General features: G+C 44.8%; 2 protein-coding genes across 3 annotated transcripts in view; one reads left to right on the plus strand and one right to left on the minus strand.

Annotated features, from left to right (window-relative positions):
- LOC144952608 (far upstream element-binding protein 1-like) overlaps positions 1-2,774 on the plus strand; it is a 37,963-nt gene extending 35,189 nt beyond the window's left edge. The window contains exons 20-21 of one of the 2 annotated variants that reach the window (XM_078883099.1): positions 1,898-1,922; positions 2,580-2,774. In XM_078883099.1, coding sequence (XP_078739225.1) covers positions 1,898-1,922; positions 2,580-2,659 — 105 coding nt within the window. In that variant the 3' untranslated portion in view covers positions 2,660-2,774. The remainder of the gene's footprint in view (positions 1-1,897; positions 1,923-2,579) is intronic. The other variant, XM_078883097.1, reaches the window with a different exon arrangement.
- SETX (senataxin) overlaps positions 1-13,059 on the minus strand; it is a 302,333-nt gene that overhangs the window by 227,629 nt on the left and 61,645 nt on the right. The window lies entirely within an intron of this gene.

A 13,059-nucleotide genomic window follows, 5' to 3' on the forward strand; every position in this document is an offset into this window, starting at 1 on the left:
CTCTGTTCGAACCCCGCCCGTGTGCCGCGAGTGTTTTTCCAGTGGAGGCAACGTGCTTGAAACAGGCGATGATGCCCCCCCCCTTCCTCCTCTCCCCCACCCCCACAATGGGTTATCGGGGACTCTGTAGCCACAACTAGTGCAGGCTTTTGGCCTCTTTCCAGGTAAACTAAAAATAAACTTTCTTATTTTACCAGGTAAGGCCCCCTGAGCTGCTGTGTATCTTTTATCAGAATCGACCTTGCTATCACAAACGATAGCAGCCCAACGTCGTGGGCTTATCGTCACTTTAAAATCTATAGCAGCGGCCAATTGCTCTATAAACACGTGATGTTGTGACTTAATATGGAGGGAAAAACCGGAGGATCCGGAGAAAAGTCCAGACGGCCGCAGGGAGAACAGGCGTCGGGGTCGGGATCGAAACCATGACCTGTATGTACCAGGCAAGGGAGGTAACGTCTCGCCACTGTGGCTCCAAATTTAGCTATGCTACATCCATCCAATGTTTGTGTGAACTTTCACACACCGTACGTAGCCGACCGTACTAATTAATCGGAGATGCGATGTTTTACTGTCTGCCGCGCTAAAATCCGTTTTGTCACTCCGCTTTTTTGAGCGTCGAGCTTGGTTGCAGTCATCGTCAAAAGTCTGGCGTTTTTAATTCACGCCGGCGAGTAATTTGTGCCTGTCGCTAACTTAAGCCCCATGCACGTCTTTGGAGTATTTGATGGGTCGCTCTGCGTCCCTTTTAACGTTTTGAAAACATTGACGGCGTTAAAGTGGTTATGCGTCGCGGCCGCTGATTGTAGTTGTCCAATATCTCCAGCTTTAATTCATGCCTCGGACTTGGTGTAAAGCGACGGACTTATTTTAACACTCTGTGATGCATATTTAGATAATTGTGACTGAAGTTCCATGCTTATTGAATGCATTTTGATGCCATTTTGTAGAATTATTGACATGTTGGAGTTATTTGCAGACTTTTATGACTAATTTCTCGACAATGTCATTGTGCTTTGAGTATAATGCCATGCTTGTGACTGATTGAAAGTGGCAGTAGTTTGCTTAATAGTTTGAATTAGTCACAGTATTGTTTTGCGTGCAGTTAATTGAGAAAAATGCTACAGTTTTTGTGAATTTTTACCTACCACTGCTTGCATTATTAGCCCTTTTGTATAAAGTGTCTTGCCCAGTCAATTTAACATTAGATATATTCACATTTAATATTACCTAGTAGTTATTGCTGAAGTCAACAGTGTATCAATGCTTTGATTACTAACTATAGTTTTTATTTTCTGTTTTTATTTCGTGTTTTTTAGGGAGGTGAGTATCATAGCTTAATTTTCCCCCACAGTATTTTAATTTGGTAACAAAGGCCACTAATGCTTTTGTTTATGTGCCCTTAAATTGATGACATGCATTCGATAATTTGCTGTTTTAATGCAGGACAGTTTTTGAAACGTATGCATGTGCACTTAAAATTTCAGATTTTGTTTACAATATTTTGGAATCCTGTGCATTTTTTAGTATTCAATATAATGTATTCATATATACAGCATGCAGTGCAATCGTAGTTCCAATGTATGCTTTCTCTTATTCGGAGAGTTTAATTTTGACGAATGTAATATTTTCCAAAGTCTTTCAAATGCATAGTGCTAATTTCGTGAGAACAGTAGTACGTTGTTTCAATGCCTATGAAAGTAGATATTGTTACACTAGAAAAATGCTGTCGTCAGCGGAAATCGTACAGATTAGTTTAATGCTGTTGCCTGTGATCGGTGTAAGTAAAACATTTTTACGCAAAGTATATCTTAAAGAAAAGTCGAATTCCAGTAACTGCATATTTTTTTGCGTCAGTACAATTCATCTCAATTGGTCTCTTCAATTCCATTTTTAGGCTGTTTTCTCAAGTTTCTCTCAAGGTGAGTTGTGGTCACCTGGTTGACGTTTTTTTAAACAAATGTTAGCTCGTAATCATTTCCGTCACGCAACTTATGACTTGATAAACGGTTTGCCGTGACGCCAGCCGATGCTGCTGTCTCATTCCATTTCCTAAGTGGTCTGTGTGGCCAAAGACAACTGTGAAATTGCTACCTTTCAGTTTGACGCCAAGTCAAAACGCTTTAACGTATTTCAGAGATGTTTTTTTAGATCTTGTCCAGTTTTGTTAATTTACCTTTGAGCCATCTACGCATCAAGGTGAGAGTGATGTGCCGTTAAAAGCATGACCGCTCGGTTGAGCATAGTTACTGTCGTTAAGTTTCGGCAGGTTGTGTTTTGATGTCCTGTTTAACTTCACGTTAGAATGTCGCTGTTTTGCCTATGTTGCCGTAGAGACTGCAAAGCGTTGCTTTTCACATGCGCCAAGTACCAAAAGTTGTTTTCGTTAAATTTAATCGAAGATTTTAAGATCGAACATCGTTGTGAATGCATTGCTCTTTTAAAAAACCTGCTTCAATTGACGAGTATTTAAAAACAAGTGATAAAGAGTGGCTTCGGGTCAGCGTGGTGGTGGTGGTGGTGCTGCTGCTGTGGTGTCGAGTCGCGATGGCACAGCGAGCGTTGTTGTTCTGGCACAGATGTTGCAGTAGCTTTCCAATCTTGGAGCCGTCCCCCCCCCCATAGGGAGTTCTGTGAGTATGGACTCGACAAAAGTTAATCGTCACAATCATACTTGTGCATTTCTAACACCGCCGCCTTAATGTTTATGCCGCATTGTTCGTAACAGTGTGCATTGAATCTTGCCGTTATAGTCTATGTAGAGTATCTTTAACAGTTGCAATTATCCAGTGACGAATTGAACATTGAATATCTGTAATGTATGATTCTTAAAAAGTCTTTGCAGTTATAATGTGCAATACAGCTGTTGCCATTTGAAGTATTATTGAAGTGCTGTTGCAGTATTTTCCAATTGCGCTAATTTTATATTTCATGCTTGTCTTAAGTATGTAAAATGTTAGATCTTCAAAGTAATGTCCAGTTCTTCCGGTTTAAAATCTCTTGTTATAGTCTAGAAAATGATAACTTTCCACAGCAAATATGTTTTAATATGCTTACAATAATGCAAGTGTTTATTTTTTATCAATGTTATTTGTAGTGTTTATTTAAAAAATAACTATTGACAAATGCCTTGTGCATATACGCCCCCGAAAAGTTCGTAAACGGAAAAAAAAGTACTTGTGATTATTTCTTCCTTAACTACTGTGTGCATTTCAATGCCTCCTCTTCCTTTTCCCAAGCCCTCATACCTCAGGGGGACCAATCCCACGTGCCCATCAAGTTAGTAATTGTCGTCAGTGCTTGGCAGATGCATTGCCTGGTTCTCTTAAGTTTTAAATGTGCCACTACCCAGCTTTGTGAATTGTGCCAGTTAACAAAATTATTTGGTAATTTTACACCAAAATTGACGGCAGCCTTTCTGGCTGTGACCTGTTCGTGCCTGCGAGTCTTTCAGATAATCTTTAAAACTTGGCAGAGATTGTTAATTTTGCATTTTAAAAGCAATGAATCGTTCGCATTTGTGCTACTGGATGGAAAGTCGTAATGTTTATTTAGTTCCACAGTGTTTTTGAAACTCTTCAAAGAGCTAGAGCCAATATGAATGTCTTTCAGTTGCGTTAATAGTTGATGTAGTGTGTGCATGTTGAGTTATGGGTATTTGGTTGGATATTTCACGTTGCGGTATTTTAAGGTTTTGTCATACATGATGTGTATACGTGTGTAATATATACATGTGTGTGCGTGCGCTACCAGTAAGTGCAAGTTTTGACAGATGCACCATACCTTTGTACAGACCGAAAGCGAAATAGTGGCCAGGGCAGCAGCTGGGTATCATCTTCAAACGCCCTGTGACTTTCCTTCTCGTGCCTTAGAATAACGCCGTTTTAACAAACGAGACCTCGGGCAAAGCCGCACGGGGAATTTCGTGATGCGTGTAAGTAACGTAGCTTCAGCGGGGCTCCCCACGTCCCTCCCAGGAGGTGGTCACGGCCAATTCGGTTTTGTCACCGCCGCACCTCGGCTTGTAAAGGGCAAACCCCCTCTTGGTTTGTGGTCACCACCATATCGGGCTTTATGGCTTCCCCCCCCGCCATCCCCGTGGTTGACTGGTCTGGGCACCACTCCAATGCTTAGTCTCCGAGCTGCCCATATATTTTTTCTAAGTGGAATGGTGAATTCCAGAGCCAACAGCTCTGACCTGCACCACACACACAAGAGACCCCCTTTGGTTTACAGTGAAGTGTTAGTATCATCATCACCTCGTTTTCTCTCCCATGCGTTTTCAGATTTGAGCGGCACTATCACACTTGGGAAAGCTCCTCCTCTTGAAATTGAATAACTGATAAGGCTCCCCTCGCGTGCGGAGTGAAATCTCGATGCCGAACTCCGAAAAGCATCTGATAGCTATACAGCACAACCCGTGGAAACCTACGCAACAGCAGCAGCATTGGAGATTTAACAACAAACAGGTGTACAGCATTGCATGTACACAGCTCCAAAGAGAATTGCTTGTGGCCATGTCATTTTCGATCACCAAGAATGTGTGGCCATTCCCAACCGTGCACAGCAGTGACACAGAGCTGTAGACCGGTTTTCATAGGGACTCGTACGGTAAAGGCGTCGATGTTTCCTGCTTGCCATATATTTTATGTATATGCCATTGGGAGCATCGCACGGAGAGGGCTTGTCTTTACACCATAGGGGGGGCCATTACCACTGCCAGAGAATGATGTTAGGCACCTGCCTTGGCAGCATGGTTTGGTGCCTTTCTAGTGATATGCTTGTGCAGCAAGGTTGCGGACAGGCTAATATAACCCGTTGTGCGTCAGCGTTTTCCTCCGGAAAGGTGCGGTGTAGTTTTATTGGGGGCGGTGTGGAATTTTTCTCGGCACACAAATGAAAAACCTCTAAAAAAAGGGAATTGGCAACAGCCTCACAAAGTATTAAGGCGTATTTGGGCACCTTTTAAGGGTCCAACTGCATCACCGATGACTGCAAAGACAAAGATCCCCCGTATAGCCTCAACAGACTGATGGGGCAAGTGCTGTTGGCGAGGAGCAGCACCTATGAAGCTTGGCACGGGTACACTGATGGGTGGGTGCCCAGCAACCACGCCCGACCACGTTTGTCTCTCCAGTGGCCATGTTTACTCCACACCGCATCATTTGAGGCCGAGTCTCGACCTCGGGGAGGTCCTGGACCAGTTCATATCGTCGCTGGTGTTGGCTATGAGCGTGAATCGAACCCGGATTACCGGTTTCGTAGCACGGTGTGCTAACCGCTACACCACAACCACTTCCCCATACCAATTATTGCAGACGCAGACGCGTGCATAAAACACATTTAAAAAAAAAACTCGAGCATGGAAATTACACGTAGGGGTCCATGTGACCTGCGTCCACTGGTGGATCTTTCACTATCCTGTAGCAAGAGAGCAAAATCACTTAAGACGAACCAAAATTCCCACACGGCGACACAAATTATCCACCAAGCGAATGCAATCCTCGGCAGCGTCACCTTCACTTGCGTATGGACACTGCGGCCATTTGGTTGTTGCAAATGCAGTTCCAGTGAGGTGTACACAGTCTGTTCTATAACGCCGCGTGTCGCTTTCAGAACGCAAATTGGATTTAGACAATGTGATGAATGTAATTGGGGAACACGGTTTTTGTAACACGGATGCGAAATGGATATATAACGCAATCCGAGCTAACGGAACTACCTCGCGCAAGTAGAAATAAGTGGTCGTGCAGCAGCTGCCTCGGGGTAGAATCATTGCAGGAGACATTGGGATACTGCTGGATACATCTAAATTCTCCCCACCACGTGCCCACAGTCTTTGTTCAGCCTGCGTGCGTATCTTGCGTGCTTTACCCCCTATATTATAACAATATATTTCCAGTATTCTTCAGGTATGTAACCACTACCACCACCACGTTATAGGAAAACCAAACTGTACTTATCACGGTTTTTTGGGTTAGATTGCGTAAGTATGCGTCATGAACCCGCCACCACCCAACAGCCCATTAGTAAGGTTTGCCGTGTAAACAAAGTTAACTACAGCCCACCGGTGTGTTGGAGTAAATCAACAACGTTGTATAGACCAACATTTTAACTCGCCGTCTGCTTGGTAATTAATTATCCCCATGACAGTTCTAAAAAAAAGAAAGGTAAGCTCGCGAGTGTGCGCGCTGGCATCATGGGTAAAACTTACCAATTGTGAAAAATTTCTTGCAAATTACTGAATTAAAATCTATTTAGCGCCCCCAACCCCTCTCCACCCCCTACTGGCAGACAATATCCATCTATGAACAACGCCGTGAGCTATAACAATGGCGCCAATGCCAAATGTACTTAATTATTTGTGCCGATTACACTTAAGCGGTGGTTAATTACATTTCGTGAAAGAGAGAAAAAAAACTAATCTCATGTCATGGTCTGGTCCAGAAAATCCCAAAGCTGAAACGTATCTACAAATAACTCTGTTACACAGCAACCATCGCTCCCTTACTGCAAAAAAAACCTGGCAGGACCCTCCTGACAATGAGATTAACCGTATTTATCTTAAATGTAATAAGACCTCCACTCAAAGGGCTATTGAAAATTTTTACACAAATAAAATGCAAAGACAATGAAATGTCTTTGCAATTAAAGCCGTGATAAAATCGTGAGTCTTGCGCTCCCTCTTAAACACACCGAGCCCCCCCCCCCCCCCATAGCATGCCAGATCACTGCCGGCAAGGCATTCCAAATTTTTTGGTGGAGTGCTTGAGAAGCCCATTCCCAGCGTCGAGCGCAAGAGCTGAGGCTGGGAGAGTAGTCGGTCCTGCTCTGAAGAGCAGGTCTCTTGCAAGTCGGTGAAGCTTTCCTTGGGTAAACTAGCGGTGAAATATCATTCGCTGCCCCTTGGATGAACGTTGGAAGTTCTCTTTCCTGCCGTACGCGATTCAACCCTTGCACGGTTCCTTAATCGCCTCTTATATCTCCCACTCGCCCTCCCCACTGAAGTGTGTTTCTGCATTGTTTGTGTGAGACCAACAGGACTGTTCCTTTATTTTTTTTGAGTCTGCAGGTCGGCTTGTGGAAGTAATTTGTGTGTAGCGTCAACTGTGTCCTTCCCGCTTCTACACTTGCCAGCACAACATTTATTGCCACTTAAAAAAATGACACCAATTTTGAAATGCTTAGGAGTCCTTGGGGGTAAAAAAAAAAGGTTTTGCCCAGAAACGTTCATCTCCCAGGTTGGTGGAAAACATACAAATATTTCCAGATAACTGAAGTTAAAATTATTTAAATGCATGAACACATTTTAAAACAAGTCGTGCAACACTTTTGCGTTTACGTTATTTTATCCAAAATTGCTAAAAGTATGAGTCGTATACACGATGGCATGTTAACAAAAATGCTGAGTGAAAATTTTTTGTTTGATATTGATCACTGAATTTCAATTTATAAAGTTGCATTAGAAGTGAATATGCAGAACCGCACATACATATGGACAGTGTTAGGAAGTCTTTTTGCGATTTCATTTACTCGTAGCTTTACCAGTTATTGAACACGTTGGCTAAAGTTGAATGTTTCGAGTCTTAAATGCAATAATTCAAATGCTTAAATGAACTAACTGCCTAGGACATGGAAATCATTCTCCTTTGTATGTCTGTCCATGTGTGAAATCAATAAATTGGGGACTGACGATTATTTTTCTGTCGATCTGTTTTGCTCTGTAGCTTTCGATGCATTGCGGCAAATTCCTGTAGCAGTGTGCAGCAGTGTGGTTTATGTGAAGAAAGGCAGCCTTCCACAAGCAAGGAAAACCCAGATTTGAGTGTGAACTTTCGCACTTCGTTAGCCAACCGTGCTCATTGGAAGCGCGGGGGGGGAAGGACCGTTCTAAAGAAATTCGTTTTCAATCTCGTTTATTTAAAAGTGCATAGCTCCAGTGGCTTGATAGGCGGTGGTGGTATGTTCGTATTTTCGCACTACATAGCCAACCGTGCTTAACGGAGGTGTGGGGGAAGGACAACACCAAAAGCGGTTATAATTTTAGTTTTAAATCTCGCTTATTTAAAAGTGCATAGCTCCAGCGGCTTGCTAATTTTGGAAGAGCGTTCCAGACAGCCGCAGAAGCGCATCTGACTGCTCCGAGTGATGCGGTGACCACCGTCTTTGTTTGACGGTTAGCCAAAAGCCACTGCTGCTGCGAGGATTACCGGAGTTCGCGTGATGGTTTATGTTCCTTGACGAGATCGGCGAAGTATCGTGGTTAATTTGTGGCAAGCACTTTGTATGTGTGATGATTGCGACCTCATCACGAATTTGTTTGGCAACCGGAATCCGATGCAGCAACGTGAGCACTGGATGGACCATGGTTGGGATCTGGTTTTAAGGCAGCAAGTTTGTCTTGTGTATTCATTCAGTTAAGTTCTCGATTTGGGAGTTTGTCTTATCAATATTCAAGTTAAAGATCCATACCTGTGATGCCCCACTACTACTAGTAGAAGGGAGCCTCCATTAAAACAAACTTTGAGCTACATTGATCTCTCGAAAAGCGACCTGGCAATCACAATTGATAGCTCGCCGAAGTGGCTTATCACGTGGACATTTATAGCAGCCAAATACTCTAAACGCATGTATCTAAATGGAGGGGAGGACCCAGAGAAAAATCCACGCGACCACATGGGGAGGCATGTAAAGTCCAAACATACAGCAGGCGTTGTCAGGATCGAACTCGCGATCTCCTGTATATCAGGCGAGGTAGTTAACATCCCCTAGCCACCGCGAGCTCAGCGGCGGTTCCAAAACTGGGGCGTGAACCCACCTATAGGTCGCCGAACAAGACCGTGAAATGAATATTCGTTTATAAATTAATCAAAATAATGACCCTCCGTTTCTTTATTAAGAACTCCGTAACAGGATTTCTCCACAACTCTGACTTTCGCCTGACAGGGCTGGTCGAAATGTCTACGGTACTCTTACAACTCGTGTGTGCTGAACTAGTAACTAATTGGCATGTTTTGTTTACGTGACAAACCATACCTCCTCGCCATAACAGTGGCAAGGAGATGTTGACTCCATTGCCTTGTATGGAGGAGGTCGTGGGTTTCGATCCTGACGCCTGTATATTTGGAGTTTGCATGTTCTCCCTGTGGTCGCGTGGAATTTTCTCTGGGTTCTCCGGCTTTTCCCTCATTTACAGTGCCAAGAAATGTTGTGAACCCCTTAGGATTTTCACATTTCACATTTCAAACCTAAAATGTTATTGAATCTATGAATCTAAGTCCTAATAATACATTTAACAAAATAACCTGATTAAACAAATGACACAAAGTGAAACAACATTTATTCATCATGATTCTGCATTCAATAACCATGTATGAGAGTATATGAACCTTTAGATTCAGTAACTGGTGATACCCCCTTGAGCAGCAGTGACTGCAACGAAACATTTCCTGTAACCGGTTGGTCAATCTCTCACATCGGATTTGAAGAATTTTGGCCCATTCCTCTTTACAGAACTCCTTCAACTCGGACATTTGAGGGTCGCCTGCCACAACATTTCGATGAGGTTTAGATCCGGACTTTGACTAGGCCATGATAAAACGCGGAATTTCTTCTGCAGCCATTCTTTTGTAGATCTGCTTGTATGTTTAGGATGATTGTGCTGCAAGACCCACTTTCGGTTCAGTGTCAGCTCACGGACAGATGGCCTGACATTCTCTAGAATCTTCTGATACAATGCAGAATGCATGGTGGTGTCGGCGATGGATAAGCCGTCCAGGTCCTGAGGCAGCAAAAACAGCTCCAAACCATCACACTCCCACCACCACGCTTTGCGGTTGGGATGGCGTTATTGTGTTTGAAAGCAATGTTTGATTTTTGCCAAACAATGTTTCTCATTGAGGCCAAAAAAGTTATACTTGTGAATCGTCTGTCCAGAGAACATTGTTTTAAATGTCTTGTGGATCCTCTGATGTGCTCTGGCGAAAAGCAGCCAAACAGCAATGTTCTTTTTGGCGAGCAGTTTTCGCTTTGCTATCCTTCCATGAACACCATTGTTATTAATTATTTGTCCGATAGTTGAGTCATGAACACTCACATTAACCAAAGCGAGAGTGGCCTGCAAATCCTTGAATGTTTTTCTGGGGCTTTTTTGTGACTCTTGGATGATTTTCCTGTTCTTGGAGAGATTTTGGTAGGACGACCACTCCTGGGTAGTGATTGTGGTCTTTAATTGACTGAGCGTCAATTACGCTTTCTGAAGACCTCATTTTGTTTGATCCATAGCATGACCTGTTTCCACACCTGTATGGTGAAGACCAAACTCACAAAGTTCCTGATCTTCATATCGGGTGGGGCCTCCGAAACTCACCCCTGAAGGTCTACTTAGTTATTTAAACACCTGATTTTAATTATTCCCTTAATTGAGCTAATGAAACCAGGTGTTCACTTTTTGACATACACGATACCTTGATTACTCGTTTAATTAATCATTTTGTTTCAAAATACATGGAATTTGTTGATGTTAACACTTGGATATTTAAGAAAAGACCATCGTGGTAAAACTGGAATTGCCATGATTGCCATTGGGATTCACAACTTTTTTTTAACACCTGAGAAACACGTTTACAGTATTTGACTGCTGCTATACATGTACACGCGATAAGCCACTTCGTTTAGCTGTGACTTGTGATTGCCAGGCCCCTTCTGAAAAAGAGCGATATAGTTCGGTGGGCCTCACCTGGTGAAATAAAAATAGTTAAACATTTACGTGACCTAACCCATGGTCGCGACAGCCTACTGCGACGTGTTGAACCAACAAAAACAACGGGAAAAGGTCACTCGACTTGCATGCATTAGAAACGTCGCAACAATGCAGTGCCCAGCCACATACGAGTGTGTTAGAAGGGTTGCAAGCAGAGCCCCCCTCGAAGAACGCGCGTGGGTTGTTGGCGGTCGACGTTCCGAGTGAGGACCGCGACCCTCAGAGAGAATGTCGCTGCCCTCCCCCGTGGTCCCCCCACCACCCCCCGGACAAATCGCTGGCGACAGCGGAGACGCGCTACTGGGATGGCAGCGGGACCGGTTCATGCGAACGGTGTCGCAGGAGGTCACGCGTTTGGCACAGCAGTCCTTCGCTGACTGCGTGATGAATGAATACACTGCACTATGGGGCCGTCCATAAATGACGTCACGCACCTAGGGGGGCGGTCAGACATTTGTGACGATTGACGGGGGGGGGGGTTGAGAAATGTGAAGTGACATCAAAATGCGCAACTTTAAATAAATACAGACAACACGTTCTACTTAATTAAATTTACTTTTTAATAAATGTTTTCTCCTCCAACAGAGTGCAGCGCCACATTAAATACGCACTACAATGACAATAGTTTAAAGCGATTTGAAGCATGTTTTTGGGGGGGGGGGCAGAGCTGTGTGACGTCATTTAAGGGGGGTCTGACTTTTTGTGACGTGTGACGAAGGGGGCTGGGGGGGGGTCAAAAAACGTCCAAAATCACGTGACGTCATTTATGGACGGCCCCTATACGGCTGGGTGGGGAGGGTGGGCTGGGTGGGCTGGGTGGGGAGGGTGGGCTGGGTGGGGAGGGTGGGCTGGGTGGGGAGGGTGGGCTGGGTGGGGAGGGTGGGCTGGGTGGGGAGGGTGGGCTGGGTGGGGAGGGTGGGCTGGGTGGGGAGGGTGGGCTGGGTGGGGAGGGTGGGCTGGGTGGGGAGGGGCTGGTCACCCCGTGGTGCCCTTATAAAACTCAACGTTTAACCTACTCACGCCGGCTTGTGCCCGCCCTCACAGTCGGGCATATTTGCGGAATACACCACGCCGCCATTGACCCTGGCCATTGGCCGAGCAACCCAACGTTCCTAGCAGCTCCCTCCGCAGGAATGTGTTACACTACATACGAATAGCGCACTGGTTGTTGGCGGTGAACGTTCCAAGTGAGGACCTCGACCCTCGGGTATGGCGCCACCCACCAACCCCCGTAATTCGTGGACCGACAAACCGCTGGAGACGCGCCACTACTGGGATGGCAGCGAGAGTGGTTCATGCGAACGCTGTCGCAAAGAGGTCGTGTCGCGGTTTGGCGCCAACGAAAACTCCAAATATACAGCAGCAGCAAGCATCGTCAGGATCGGGATCGAACCCACAACCTCCTGCACACCAGGCGAGGTAGTTAACGTCTAGCCACCGTGATGGTGATGAGAGAGAGACACGCAAACTCCGAATCTACAGCAGCAGGTATCGTCAGGGTCGGGATCGAGCCCACAACCCCCTGCATACAAGGCGAGGTAATTGACATCCGCTGGCCACCGTGATCGATAAACCCGCCACCACTACCCGACGGCCAATCGGTAACGGTTTGTGTCACGTAAGGGGCCGTCCATAAATGACGTCACGCGATTTTGGACGATTTATGACCCCCCCCCCTCGTCACAAAAAGTCACAAAGCTCTGCCCCCCCCCCCAAAAAAAACACATGCTTCAAATCGCTTTAAACTATTGTCATTGTAGTGCGTATTTAATGTGGCGCTGCACTCTGTTGGAGGAGAAAACATTTATTAAAAAGTAAATTTAATTAAGTAGAACGTCAATTTTGGAGCTTTCGTGACTGCAGGAATTATTCTTTGGTTCTTTCGGTTAAGTCACGTATAAAGATAAAATAATAAATTAAATAATAGCATACTACGACGTTTCGATTGCAACACAAGCAATCATCATCAGGTATAAAAGAAATAGCAACAAAAATTTAACCAGAAAACTATAGACAGACACACAAGCAGACAGACATCACAAAGACACAGAGAGAGGACACGTATCGGCAGAAAGAGAGAGGTCGTTTCTGTGACGAGGCCTTAAATATAGAGAGGGGGAGGGGGCGGGGGCGGAGAGAGGGAGGGGGCAGAGAAAAAATTAGCATGTCAATGAGTGGACGACGACGTGGTACGGTAAGCAAGACGACGACGTGGTACGGTACGCAAGCTCGAAAATTAGGAGAAAGACACTGAAACTAAATAACCTAGTAAAATATTGAAATGTAATGTCATGCAA

The sequence above is a fragment of the Lampetra fluviatilis genome, chromosome 68, assembly GCF_964198595.1.
Source record: "Lampetra fluviatilis chromosome 68, kcLamFluv1.1, whole genome shotgun sequence".
Lineage (NCBI taxonomy): Eukaryota > Metazoa > Chordata > Hyperoartia > Petromyzontiformes > Petromyzontidae > Lampetra > Lampetra fluviatilis.